The sequence below is a fragment of the Marmota marmota genome, unplaced genomic scaffold (assembly GCF_001458135.2).
Source record: "Marmota marmota marmota unplaced genomic scaffold, marMar, whole genome shotgun sequence".
NCBI classification, from domain to species: Eukaryota; Metazoa; Chordata; class Mammalia; order Rodentia; family Sciuridae; genus Marmota; species Marmota marmota.
Window position 1 is genome coordinate 3,473,402 of NW_025999880.1, and position 15,483 is coordinate 3,488,884.

General features: G+C 37.0%; 1 protein-coding gene across 1 annotated transcript in view; it reads right to left on the reverse strand.

Moving 5' to 3' along the window:
* Positions 1–15,483, reverse strand: part of Rps6kb1 (ribosomal protein S6 kinase B1) — a 96,194-nt gene continuing 80,711 nt past the window's right edge. Inside the window, exon 15 of the mRNA XM_048792160.1 lies at positions 1–37. Within this exon, the coding sequence (XP_048648117.1) occupies positions 16–37 (22 nt within the window). The 3' untranslated portion in view covers positions 1–15. The remainder of the gene's footprint in view (positions 38–15,483) is intronic.

The window sequence follows — 15,483 nt, forward strand, 5'->3', positions numbered from 1 at the left end:
CCCCTTTACATCTCTTCAACCCTTCATTCTGTATTTCCTAAAAAGAAGAAATTGTTTTGCATTAACCACAGTACAATGATCAAAATCAGGAGACTAATATTGATAACAAGACTATTATATAATTTTTGCCACATTTCACCAATTCTTGCAACAATGTCCTTTTTAACAAAAGAAAATCCTTGGTTATGCTTCATATTTGGTTGTATCTTTTTAATTTTCAGTCTTTCTTAGTGATTGTTTTTGAGATGGGGTCTTATGGTCTTACTATGTTGCCCAGCTGGATCTCCAACTCCTCCTGGGCTCAAGCAATCCTCCTGCTTCAGCTTCCCAAAACCCTGGGACTATAGGTGTGCACCACCCCACCCAGCAAGTATTTCTTAATATTGACCTATTTGAAGAATAAAGGCCACTTATTTTGCAGAATGTCCCTTAATTTGGAATTGTCTAATATTTTCTAATGACTATTCAAGTTGTCTTTTTTTTTTTTTTTTCAAAAACACTGTAGAAATAATTCATTCTTCTCAGTGTATATGTCTGGGAAGCACATGATGGCAATTTGTCTCATTATGATGATGATAACTTTGACCACAAACAGTTTTGTATCCTACATTTTCATTTATGATAATATTAAAATTTATCATGTCCTTCAAAATTCTTGCAAACATCATGTTAGCATGTATAAAATATTTAATTTATGAATGTCATAATTTATTAACTGATCATATTTCTGTTTTATGTATCTTTGCATTGGTAAGAACTTCCAGAATAATGTCATATAACAATGGAGTCAGTAGACATTTTGTTGCACTCCTGATTTTAATGAAAATGTTTTCAGTATTTTAGCATTAAGTATTTTATTGGCTGTTGATTTAAAATAAGTTTTTTGTAATGTTAGGGTGTGATTAAAACTAAAGAGCCAGAAATCTCTAGTTGTTCAATTCATTTATTCACTCATGACCATAAATCCTTTATTGCTCAACCCCACCCAGTATAAACATGTTGCACCTATGTGTGTTTGAGCTATATTTCTTGACTATGTATTTTTTCTTGCCCTCTGGAAATTGTGTCCTTTTTATACCTTTGGAATTTGTAATTCAAAAACTGCTCTCTACTCTCCTTAGAATAAATCTATTTCATCACAAGTTCTCCCCTCTCTCTTCTAGGCTTTGTATAGTTGCTGATCTTTACTGAGAGGTGAAAGAAGAGGATTGATAGTTACCTTTATCTACTCAAGTATGGATTTAGGTTGCCTTCATTTCTCTGGTAAATATTACCTGGCCAAGGATGCTCTGCCAATTCAAGTCCTCCAAGAAGCAGATGCTGAGATGGAATTAAGAGTCAAGGGGACTGGAGTTGTGGCTCAGAGGTAGGGCGCTCGCCTAGCATGCGTGAGGTACTGGTCGCCTAGCATGTGTGGGGTACTGGGTTCGATCCTCAGCACCACATAAATGTAAAATAAAGACATTGTGTCCACCTGTAACTAAAAAATAAATATTAAAAAAAAGAGTCAAGAAGTTTGCGTAGGCATAATACTTGCAAACAATAAAGGATGAGAGAATAAAAATCTAGCAGGGAGAACCTCAGCATATGATGTAGATCTGACAATGTCTTAGCCAACCCATGGGCAGCTGTGGAGCAAAGACTGCACATTACAGAAATCTTGCCTGGGGCTGAGATGCCAGGCCATTGTGTCCTGCTGTGTTCTGTCACTGACTGAGGACTACCCAAGAAAAGCATTCTGAGGAGCTGTACAAGAAGGCTTATCACAGCTCACTGTACTCCCCACAGCTAAGGAGTTCTTTTATAAATAGTGATCTGGGCAGCTCACCAGCATGACCACCATAGGTATCTTCTGTGTGGAAGGTGCCCAATTGCCCTTTCCCTCCTGAGACTACTGTGTGGTTTCTTTGGAGGGCCTGGTGGGGCTGTCATAACTCCTTCCCCAGTTTTGGGAAGTCTGGTTTTGGCTTTACTTCTTTCACATCTGTCCCCATCTCCCACAGCACTAATGGATCCCACAGACTCTTGGTATCAGGGAATCTTTAGTCAGGGGGTGGCTCTCTTGAATAAATAGCTGCTTTCTGCAGGCTGTCTCCCTACAACCCTTGGAAAATGCTTGCACCCTTGTCCGGATACAGGGCAATGCAGGATGCTCCACCACAGCCTGTCTCTGCCTAGACATCTCTCTCCCATTAGCTCTTCTCTTGTGTAGACAGGTACAGGCAGTAGGTCAGGTGTGCTGCTTAAGCTTATTAATACTAAATAAATATCAGTATTTAGGATACTGAAATGCCAATCACTCTTTCTTGCAGGCCCCTCCATAACACAGTCTACAAGTGATCCTCTAAGCATCTTCCACTTTACTTGTCTTGCTATGGGGAAGTGGGGGACTCACCCTTCACTATGACCACTGTACTCCCCAGCAGGCCCATGATAATCAGAAGTCCAAATATGTGCTTTCTTAAATGAGTGATAAAGGGGTAGAGTTCCTGAACACACTTCATGATTGCATGTATCCTAAGTACAAATTTATATGAAAATTGTTATGTGCCATAGCAAGGGGGAAAAAAGAGTTGAAAGCTACGGTTGCAGAGACAAGAAATATACAGCAGAGAAATGAAAAGGAGTAAGGATCATAAGAACCCTCTTAAGACTTTTGGAAACAAATAGATAAGCAAACATGGGTAATTAGAACAGGGGACACTTGTATTTTGCCTCTCAAGCCCTTATTATTCCTTCTCCAAGTCACAACTAGTGTCACTGTATACATTTGCACAAGTTGTAAAGTACACAAGGGATGCCAGATACATTGCAAAGTGAATTGTGACCTTTGGAGCTGAGCCATGCAATCTACACAACATTCACAGTAGACCTGGTTACAGTCCTAGTTTTCCTTTGTGATACCCAGCTCAGCCTCTCATAGCACTATCTGATAGGATGCTAGCCCAGGTCCTAGAACTATAGCACATAAATAGGTCTAATCCATCCCATTCCCATGGCCTTGGACTCATTAGCAGCCATATCAATTATATCATAGGATACTTGGTGAAATGTACAACCTTGTGACATAACTTCCCAGAAGAAAAACTGATTTTCTTTTTACACTAATGATACTTAACGAAGACAGCAACTATCAATTAAAAGTGTCAAAATGAAGGACTTGTTTTTTCCAAGCAATGGTGCTGGCATCTTGACTAACTTAGCCTCTCTCCTCTCTGGTATCTATTTTTTTAAAATATTTTTTAGTTGTCAATGGACCTTTATTTTATTTATTTATTTATATGTGGTGCTGAGAATCGAATCCAGTGCCTCACACATGCTAGGCAAACACTCTACCACTGAGCCAAAACCCCAGCCCTCTGGTATCTCTTGTGTCCATTGGGTACCACTGAAATTAAGCTGAAAATAATCTAGTAAATATATTTTTAGAGGAAAGTTTTTCTCTGACCAAGATGGAAACTCAACAACAAGCACTGCTGTAATCTCTAATCAGTCAAGGCTAGAATAAAACAGACCATGGTGTATTGGAAGGTAGTGAGTCCCCATCGCTGCAGGTGATCAAACCCAGGCTGGGCAATTAATTGCTTATAAAGCCTGAAGTACAGGGGATTCATATGCCCACTGGGGGCTTAGACTGTTAAATTGCCAAGGTGATGTCTTCCATGTGGGCTTTTAAAATAGTAAAGATATTCAAACATATGCACACAAACAGAAACATGATATTCCAAGAATTAAATAGATTGTGCTATAGATTTGCCTCCAAAATTTTTTGGAAGCATAAGAGTGTGAAGATTCTTTCCTTTGCAGGGTATCATTCAACTGAATTGTGATGCCAGTACGTCAAAATTATGAACCAGATTCTCGGGTGGTTTTCTTCACAATTTTGTTGAGACAGTCTATTTCTTTGTGCATTATGTTATTTTTATGTCACTAATTTAAAATTTTATGAGGCCTCCTCCCATATATTTTCCCCATATAGCTATCTAAAAAGCACATACACAACACAGAGACTAATTTTTTTGTCATTTATGTCTTTTGCTTCACCAATTTATTTACAGATTTATGGTTCATTGGCTTTTGGTTTGAAAATTAATGCTAAATCAATACTTTGTATAAATTTATTATGATTTCACTGTAAATTATTTTGCAATAGATTGTTTGACTGATGTGGTGTAAAACTCTATTGTATATAAATGAAAACATTAAGCAAGTTGAAGGCATAAAATCAGCTAGCATCCTAATATAGCAGCTTTTGAGTGAGAAACTATATAGCATTTTTATGTAGCATATGGGAAAACTGTGCAGCATGGGAGTTTTTAGCATTAATTCTACAGTTGTACTAAATCTAACATGTCAGTCTCTATCTCCACTGCAGCCAGATTTAAAGTGCGAAGTTTTCACTGCTGCACGGAATGCTGAAATCTAACATGGCAGTGTTCGAGGAAGCCCATCTTCATAAAGCAAGTCTAGACTATTTAGCATCTATACGTGGAAATCATCTTAACCACTGGGTATTTTGAAATGTAATTTTCTTCCAAATTACGGAATATTTCCAAAATTGCTCTAATGTTTTGAGCACTCTATTATCTTTTAAGTAAAAGGAAATTATCACTACAATGTAGAGCAAAACATTTTAATTCTAATCACATTTTCAGGGCTTACCTTTTATTTCTGACATATCTTTCTGTTTTTGACAAATGAAAAACTGGAAACTGTGCAGTTGACTCGCATAAGGAAGAAAGCATGCATAATAGCCGCAGTATTTTTAAAGGCACATATGTCATAACTCAATTGATTTTCACAAAGTGAACACACCCGTATAATCAAGACACAGAATGTTACTGGCTTTCCAGAAGCTCGCCTCCCATTTGTCTGCAGTCACTAGCCACTCTCATAAGGTAATCCTGACTTCTGATGGAGAGATTACTTTTGCCTGCTTTTATACTTTATACAACTGGAATAATACAATGGTGATTTTGAGAATGACCTCTTCCACTGGGTTTAGGTCTATGAAACATGGCCATGCTGTGGTCTCTTCCTGCTCTTTGCCATTATGCCATTCCATTATTGAAATGTTCTACAGTTTATCCTTTCCTCTGTTGGTGAGCATAGCTTCTACATTTTGTCCATTATAAACAGTATTGCTACATTCTAGAGCATGACTTTTAGTGAATAGAAGTAAATACTTTGTTGGGTATAAATCAAAGTACTATTTCTATAAATGTATGGTTAAAACATCTACCCCTTGTGCTCAGCCTTATGAACAATGGCATCTTTTTCTTTCTTTCCCCCGCCCTCCACCCTCCAGATGCTGGGGATCAAACCCAGGGCTTCACACATGCTAGGTAAGTGCTCTACCACTGAGTTATTTCCCAGCCCTAAAGACATCTTTTTTCTAGTCGTGATGTTAGGAAGGCAGCCTACAGTTTTTCTAATACAAAAAGAACATGACATTCAAAACATCCTGGTCCTTAAGGCTTTGGAACATATTTAGATCTTTATGGATTGAAAGCCTTAACTCAGCAGTATAAAAAATTAATTTTTATGTCATTGCACTTAATTTATATTTTAAGCCTACATTTTACCTGATGGCACAGATGATCACAGAGAATGTAAAATGTTCACCCTGCCTTTCCTCAGTTTCAGAGGCAAATATGATGCTGGCCATTTATTGCCATTTATTTAAACCAACATGTGCTGAGACACTGTCCTTCTTGCCTGTGATTTGCTGGGTATGCAGGCACCTTCCTGGTCCTGGCTACAAGCATCTTCAGGTCTGCTGGCCATTTAGCCTACAGGGAGCAGGTGGCCTCTGGATACCCATACATACATTCATGTGTACCCTTCTCTTGGGCCCATACCTTGCCAACCCATAGACACTATTAGCCCAGAGTACAGTAGGTAGACTGGCTCTTCATCCAGCCTTCTATATCTGTTCATGGCATGAACTCTATACCATGAATCTTCTGGACTTAAGTTTTTGAAAATCAAAAGCCCAGGTTTGGGCTGGGAATGTAGCTCAGTGGTAGAATGCTTGCCTAGCATGCAAAAGGGTTTGACCCTCAGTACTGGTGTGGAGGGGAGCCCAGGTTTGTATACTTCAAAAGCTTTCCACCTGTATCACCTTTTGCTTGAGGCAGAGAATGGTGATGACCTGAGAGGAACAGAGGAAAAAAAGGTAGAAGGGAATATTGTTCCACCACTTAAATATATGTTTCAGGGATGTAGCTTAGTAGTAGAGCACTTGCCTACTATGCATGAGGCCCTGGGTTTGATCTGTGGTACAGAGAAAAATATGTGTGTGTGTGTGTGTATGTGTGTGTGTGTGTGTGTGTTCCATTCTATCACTTCCTTAAACTCCCTTCATAACTTCTTGTGTGTGTGTGTGTTTGGGGGAGGGGTACTGGGGATTCAACCCAGGGGTATATTACCACTGAACCACATCTCCGGCGCTTTTGTTTGTTTATTTTTTGGTTTTTGGTGCCAGGGATTGAAATCAAGAGTGCTCAAGTACTGAGCCATATTACCAGCCCTTTTAATTTTAAAATTTGGGGTGAGGGGTACTGGGGATTGAACTCAGGGACATTTGGCCACTGAGTCACATCCCCAGCCCTATTTTGTATTTTATTTAGAGACAGTGTCTCACTGAGTTGCCTAGTGCCCACTTGTGCTGAGGCTGGCCTTGAATTTGTGATCCTCCTGCCTTAGCCTCCTGAGCCTCTAGGATTACAGGCATGTGCCACCACAGCCTGCTCTTTTTATTTTTTATTTTTTAGACAGCATCTCACTAGGTTGCTTACAGCCTCTCTAGGTGGCTGAGACTGGCTTTGAACCTGCAATCTTCCTGCCTCAGTCTCCCAAGCTGCTGGGATTACAGGCGTGAGCCACCCCTTTTATTTTATTTTATTTTTTTTATTTTGAGGAAAGTTCTCCCTAAGTTGCTTAGGGCCTCACTAATTTGCTGAGGGTGGCCTTGAACTTGTGATCCTCCCGAGCTGCTGGGATTATAGGCATGCACCACCATACCTGGCATAACTTCTGATTTAAAAAACAAACGAACAACAACAACAAAAAAACCTTTCACAATACCTTCAAGTTTACCATGATTACAATTAGACTTATATCAGATTGAATTCAGTATAGACTTTGAGAAAATTAATAGCTGTTTTTTGTTTCTGATAGTTTCACAATTCTGCAGAAAAGAAAATTCAATAATAGTGAATTACTATGAGCTACCATTTATTATTCCAGGTGTTTTGCTACAAACACTGTAAGTATTTCCTTAATTTTTATAGTAACCCCACGAAGGAGGGTATTATTTCTTCACTTTATGTATGAGCAAACTGAGGCATATGTAGGTGAACTAACTTGCTCAAAGTCACAAAACTAGGATTTGGGCCACTCAACCAAGTCAATGCAAAACAACCCCAAGTGCTACCATACTTGAGCAGATATCTTTAATGAAACTTATGTTTAGTTAATGCTTTCAAAAATAAAAGCAGCTGTTTTTTTTAATACTATCAATGAGGAAGTTTTGATTTAAAAACATTGGGTGAACTAAAAAACCCACAAAAAAAATATTTTAAAAGCATTGGGTGGAATTAAAAGTCATTTTTATTTTACAACAAACCCTCACATATTTACCTTTTGCTTCTAACTAAAGAAAACCTTGCTAATTGTAAAAACATTCAATTTCCCCATAAAATTATTTCCCCAAAGATTATGGTTACCAATAATATCATATATATTGCTGTAGTTTTTTCCCTATCTATATATGAAGTGGCTTCTATCTGTGGACATAGTTTTAAAAAACACAAGGGTTAGTTGGAGTGTAGCTAGTGGTATAGTGCATGTTTTAGTATGCATGAGACCTTGGATTCAATCTCCAGGACCAAAAATAAAATAAAATAATAATAATAATAAAATAAGCTGAGCCTGGCGACACATGTCTACTTGGGAGGCTGATGCAGAAGGATCATTTGAGCCCAAAAGTTCAACACTAGCTTGAGCAACAGAGCAAGACCCTGTCTCAAATAAATAAGAACAAAGTAGTGATATATTCTACAGTAAGGATGAAACTTGAAAACTTAATGCTAAGAGAAAGAAGCCAATCACAATAGACAACATCACATCATCCAAGATTCCATTTGTATGAAATATCCTGGAATTATTCTGAGCATCCATCTGCTTTCTTGTCTGACCCTTACTAAACTAGATAGACAAGGCCCCTGCTATATTAGAGCTCTCATTTGAATGGTCAAAAAAAGAAAGAAAGAAAAAAAGAAAGAAACAAACAAAGTAATAAGAATGTTGCAAGCAAAGAAAACAGAAGCACTATCCTGTTGTTCCAGACAGAAGCTTTTCATGTTGGCTGTGCAGAAAGACCGGTGTGACAACATAGGATGACTCAGTAGAGTAAGTAAAAGAAGTGGATGACTCAGTAGAGTAAGTAATAAGAAGTGAGGACAAGTCCCATCTAATTGGAAGGTGGAGGCAGGAGGATCGCTTGAGCCCAGGAATTCAAGGCCAGCCTAGACAACATAGTAAGACCATCTCAAGCAAAAAAAAAAAAAAATACAATAGAGTGGTGGGCAGGGGCTGGATCATACGCATACTGCTAAATTTTTTACTTGCCTGGTATATTGGGTAAATATAAATAAAACAAAGACACAACTTTTAGTGTTTATAATGTAACCTATCATTTTGCATTCTTGATTTTTATTTTTTTGCAGCCTTGATTTTTAAATCCTGTGCTTTTTATTACAGAATTGTCAATTACTTTTAGGACAGGAAATCTTTGACTTGTAAAATACAGATATATTTAGGCAATCAAATGTATGCCCATGTCTTGAACTGAAACATATACATACATAAGTCATTAATAAAAACAAAGCAGGACACAAGATTCCTATCACCTAGCCCCTCAAAGGAAAGATACTTTTCATTCACAGTTTTGTATTTTGTTTTGTTTCATTATTTACTTTTTCTTCTTTTTGAAAATAAAAGTTTATCTTTCTAAGAGGAAAAAAACTCCTTTGAAAAAGTAGAAATGTGTAACTAATCAGTGTATATTGATGTAATAAAGCAAATCTTCCTAAGAATATGGTACTTTAAGTTGAAGAAAATTTGCCTGTAAAACAAAGATTGCCATATATGAGCTTTTTTTTTTTTTTAATTCTGCATTCTAAATGCTTACTGTAGCTTCTCTTTAATAAAATCTTTGTGGGTCTTTATGGGCCTCCTCTGGAAAATCTACAGGTAGCCCAGTAGCTTTATATTTATATGAAAGTCAAAGAATAAACTGAAGATATCAGAAATGGGGTAAAGATTAAAGATCGTACCCAAAGAAATCAATTGAGAATCAGTTTTTGGTATAAATGAAGCACAATTAACATTTTTCTTTCTTTCTTTCTTTTTTAGTTGTTGATAGATCATAATTATTTCTTAATGCTTTTTTTTTTCCCTTTTTTCAAATGCTGGGGATCAGACCCAGGGCCACGTATGTGCCAGGCAACCACTGAGCGGCATTCCCAGCTCTCTCCCTGCATCTTATAAATGCTATCACCAAACCCATTTAAGATTGGAAATAAATTATGTCATGCTGTGGTAACAATTTTAAAGAGTGGCCAGAATGAGAGTCAAAATTCTATAGCATTTCTTCACTGACAAGGAATTGTTGTCCAATCTTTTACAAATTGCTCAATTTATTATTTACTCTAAAGATTAGGTCAATGTGGAGTCATAATCTCTTTGGACCTTAATTTATTCATCTGTAAAATTACGGACTTCTTAAAAATTTAAGTTTGGACTTGTTATAAATCTAATTCCTAGCAGCAAATGTTCATGCATGCCGTTTCTGACTGATTAGAGCGCCCTCATGTGTGTCTTTGTTGTAATGTTTTAGACATTGAGAAAGTAGTATTAATCTCAGTGACAGCAATACAATTAATAATGTATTTTTGCATTTATGATAGCTTCAAGCATCACTCAGTAAATGCTAGAGTGTGGCTAATTTTACTAAAGTTCCCTATCAAACTTCTTCCATGCCAAATGTTATTCTAAAACAATGCAGTTACTACTGTTGCTTTGGTTTAAATTTTAATTAAATGACTTAAAGGGTCTTTTCCCTTTAGACTTCCAAGATAAATTTTTCATTATAATACTACTTTATTATCAGGCCTAAAAGAAAACATACAGGCAGTAAGTCATTTTTATGTGATAGCTTGACATCATATTTTTAGGGATAGATAATAAATTTTTTTAATACCTTTGTTTTATTTATTTTTATGTGGTGCTGAGGATTGAACCCATTGCTTCACACATGCTAGGCAAGCACTCTACCACTGAGCTATGACCCCAGCCCCAATAATAAAAATTTACTTATGTAAATCACTGAAAAAAAAATTTTGTCCTAATCAAAAAGACTACATTGGAGGGCACCAAAACAAAATCTCAGGTTTTTGTTTTTTGTTTTTAACAGAATACTTTATTTTTTTATTTTTATGCAGTGCTAAGGATCAAACCCAGTGCCTCACATGTGTGAGGCAAGCGCTCTCTGGCTGAGCTATAGTCCCAGCCCAGGAATCTCAGTTTTTTTAAAAACACACAAAAAATCAAAATCTCAAAAATCCATTCATATTTTAAATGAAATCAATTTAATAAATATTTATTAAGCATCCACTATGTTCCAGGATTGAAATGTCAAACTATAGTTTCCACAGACACTAAAGCAAAAATGTAGTTCTTTTCCTCCTGTAGAATGACCTTGTAAGAATGGCCTTGCCTAATATCTGCTGTAAAGACTTAATAACATAACATATAAGCATATTTTAAAGAGTGAGGTGTTATTAAAATGTTTACAAGAGAAACCTTGGTGACTCTGAGCACTTATCTTAAGAATTACTTTGCATGTGGAAAATTCCTGAATGTGAGGTTCCTCTGATTTTTTATTTAATTTTTTCTTCAAATTTTCCATGATAGGAGAGAAAGTAGGATGATAGGATTATGTCAACCTAAGAAGAGCGATCTAAACTATTCTTTATCACCTCTTATTCTTTCTCTTAGCAAGACATGGCATGGGCTGGTAGGAGATGGTAGCAGTTAAGCCAAGAGGTCAGACTGGCTATACTGGACTAGCTAGAATGAAGCAATGACTCCTCTGGCAGAAGCCAGAATTTTCACCTTCTAAAATTTCCTGAAACCAGATACCAGCAACCCTTGATATTCAAAAGAAAGCAGTATAAAAGATGATATAAGTGGTTCTGTGATACTAAGGAAAATTGATTAGAAATCCCCCCACTTTTTTTTTCCTGGTACTGGGGATCAAGAACTCAGGCCCTGTGCTTGCTAGGCAAGTGCCCTACCACTATTCTACATCCCCAGTTTTTCTTGAGGTTTCTAATGAGAAAAATTCTAAGGACCCAGAGTTTGTGAAAATTCTTGGGCTGAGAACACAGGAAGACTAAGGGGACAATGGCTAATCACAACCACCAACTACTTCACATCAAAATTAATCTCTGGAGCAATGTTGTATCAGATCTCAGATCTCAGAGGAAGGAACATTTCTGCTCTGTTTCCTCAAGGTTACCAATCAAAAAAGGCTTTCCCAGGCCTGTTGACTCCTCTTAAGAGGAGTGATTAATACCATGGTCAGAGTCTAAGATATTCATTCGGCCTTATTTACTTCTTCCGACTCAGATATCATTTCTTTTCTACCTCTTAAAGGTCTCCTCTATAGATTGTTTCGTGTTAGTTTCAGGAGGAAGAGAGAAAAGGTTTAATAAAACAGAGTTCTGTAGTGGGAGTTAATGAATTTTCATTCCCTGAATAGAGCTCCACATAGCTGCCTCAATCTGAATGTCCAAGGGAGCAGGGGACCCAGGCATTCTTTGTTCCCTGAATTAACACCATAATAATACTTCAGAACCTTATCTGAATCTTCTAATGTTTATTCTTTCCATAATGTAAAACGATAACAAGAAAGTTCAAGATGCTTTTCTGTCATATCCAAACATGTGGGAAATAATCAGAGTTTTTCCAGGTTCATTTTCCTTATCTCAGAATAGAAGAAAAAATACTGAATTTGTAGGGAATTGGAAGTTATACATCTTGATGAAATCACCTATCACTCTAAGGAGACTAAATGTTTGCTGTATTAGTTTAAAAACAGAAAAGTAAAAATCCAAACAGGACCCAAACATATGCTTAATTTAGTATATGATAAAAACTAGGATTCCAGGGTTGGGGATATAGGTCAGCTATAGAGAACTTGCTTATGTGAAGTCCTGGGTTCGATCCCCAAAGCTACAAAAACAAAACAACACCACCACCACAACACCTAGCATTTCAGATCAGTGGGAGAGAGATGGCTTATTCAATAAATGTAATGAGATAATTCGTTATATCTCTTTTAAAAAGAAAGGTAAATAATTACTTTAGGCCAAAATAAACTCCATATATGTCAAAAATTAAAGATAAAATAAGAGACCATGAAAGTTCTAAGGGGAAACGTGGATGAATATTTCTGTGATATTGCAGTAAAAACAACAACAACAACAAAAGGCCTTTTTAAGCACGTATTACCAAATTCAGAAGCTATGAAGAAATTTTTTTTTGTCTACAGGAAAGAGACTAAAAGACACTAAAAAACAAAAACAAAAGCCTTTAGCCAGGTGCACCTGTAATCCCAGCAACTCAGGAGGCTGAGGTTAGAGGCTTGCAATTTTAAAGCCAGCCTCAGCAACCTAGCAAGGCCCTGTCTCAAAATAAAAAAAAATAATAAAAAAAAAATTTAAAAAGGGGCTGAGGATGTGGCCCAATGGTTAAGCCTCCCTGGGTTCAATCTCCGCTACCAAAATAAAAGGCTTTTTAAAGTATGCATTACCAAACTCAGAAGATATGAAGAAATATATTTTTTTTGTCTGTAGAAGAGACTAAAAAACATAAAATAATACCTTTAAAAAAGAGAAAAGAGGGGCTGGGGTTACGGCTCAGCAGTAGAGTGCTTGCCTAGCACATGTGAGGTGCTGGGTTCAATCCTCAGCAACACATAAAAATAAATAAATAAAATAAAGGTATTGTGTCCAATTATAACTAAAAAAGTATATATATATATATATATATAACATATTATGTTCTTAAATTGGAATAATTAATATAAGAATGGCAATTCCTCCTAAATTAACAGGTATATGCAATTCCAATCAGAATTCCTTGATTTTTAAAAATCTGGATGGTAGCCAGACATGGTGGCACACACCTATAATCCCAGCCACTCTGGGAGGCTGAGATAGCAGGCTTGTAAGTTCCATCAGTCTCAGCAACTTAGTGAGACTCTGTCTCAAAATAAAACAAGAAAGGCTGGGGATGTGGCTCAGTAGTAGAGTACCCTGGGTTCAATATCCAATATGGGAGGAGGGTGGAGAGGTGAGGGAGAAGGAAGAAGAGTAGTACAGGGGAAGCAAGCAATAGAAAAATAGACAAAGAAAAAATAAAAAAAAAAAAAAGAAAGAAAAATAGACAAAGGATACAAAAGGTAAATAGCAGGAGAGGAAATATTATGTAATCATTTAGGTAACATGTTAAGTGCTGAATTAGTAATGTGACTAAACTGAGAAGATTCCATATCACTTCTACAGAGGTTTGTTGGTTCTATCTTTCTCTTTTCTTTCCTTCCTCTCCTCCTCTCCTTTCCTTTCTCCTTTCTTTTCTCATAATTTTTGGCGTTGCTGAGGACTAAATCCAGGGGCACTTACCACTGAGCAACATCTCCAGCCATTTTTATTTTATTTTGAAACAGGATCTAGTATTTTGATCTCTCAAATATGGGATCCTCCTGCCTCAGCCTCTGGGGACATGTTTGCAACTGGCCCCACAGTTGGTTAAAATGGAGCTATCTCTTTTCCCTCTCTTCTCCCTTCCCTTTTTCTCCTCTCCCACCCCCACCCCCTTTCTTTCTTTCCCTTCAGTGAATCAAAGTTTTCACCAGATTTGGACTTTTTTTTTTTTCATTAGTTTGTTGGCTCAGAGTTCCAATCATTGGAATAATAAAACTCGACCATTCCCCCAGACATGGTTTGGATTCTAATTTCTCTAGAGTGATTATTTCCTCTTTGAGATCAGTCCAGTGTTGGAAAGCAGACTTATTTCAGTCTCTAGGTAGAAAAGCCTCACTCTGGGTACCTGCTTTAAGGACTCAGTACGGAAAATTATCAGACTTTAATAACCACTTTCCTTCAGCCTAGAAAATATTTTAACAGATTAAAATATAAAAAAGAAGCCAGGCATGATGGCACATGCCTGTAATCCTAGTGTCTTGGGAGACTGAGGCAGGAGAATTGCAAGTTCAAAGCCAGCCTCAGCAAAAGTGAAGCACTAAACAACTTAGTGAGACCCTGTCTCTAAATAAAATACAAAATAGGGCTGGGGATGTGACTCAGTAGTCATATGCCCCTGAGTTCAATCCCCAACACCAAAAAAAAAAATATATATATATATATATAAAACACCACATAAAAATGAATAAATAGAATGAAGGTGTTGTGTCCGTCTACAACTAAAAACAAAAAAAATATTTCTTAAAAAAAAGAAGAAATGTGATCAATAAAAATATTTAGTTAAGAGTGCTTCCAAGTTTAGTTGACCTTCAGCTGAGCTAGGAGACACCTCAGATATTGCTGATATATACAAAATACCAACAGTTAACTGATGTGGAAGCCCACGAGTGTAATCCCAATGATATGAGGTGGCTGATGCAGTAGGATCACAATTTTAAGGCCAGCCTCAGCAGTTTAGCAAGACCTTATCTCAGAAATAAAAGGTCTAGGAATGTGGCTCAGTGGTTGAGAGTTCCTGGGTTCAATTTTCAGTTAAAAATATTTTCAAAATTTCATGCCCTCATTAAATTAGGTCAAATCAGTCCAAATCTAGTCCACTAAAAAAAATTATGAAAATATTTCCACCCCACTATTGGGCTTTATCTCAGATAGGCGCCTCCTGAATATGAGCAATTTTTCATTATATAAAAGACAAGGCTATTTTCACTCTTTACATAGATAAGGGATTCAGCACATTCATCTACATAGGAGTGTTTTGTTGTTGTTTTAGTGCTAGGGACTGACCTCAGGGGTGCTTTACCACTGAGTATTTTTATTTTTGTTTTAAGACAGGGTCTTGCGAAGTTGCTTAGGATCTCACTAAGTTGCTGAAGCTGGCATTGAAATCGCCATCCTCCTGCCTCAGCCTCCTGAGAGGCTGGGATTATAGGCATGCACCACTGCACCCAGCTATATAAAAGTATTTAAAATGTACAAGGGACATTTTAATTTTAATTCAGCATGGTAAAACAAGCAGACAAGAATACCTTGTCATGCAAAAAAAAATTTAATACTCACAGATCCCTAGAATCAGGTTGTATGCCACATGACATAGGTCACAGGTAAAAATACAAGCATTTGGGGCAGAAGGAATGGGGTGGGGTGGGGT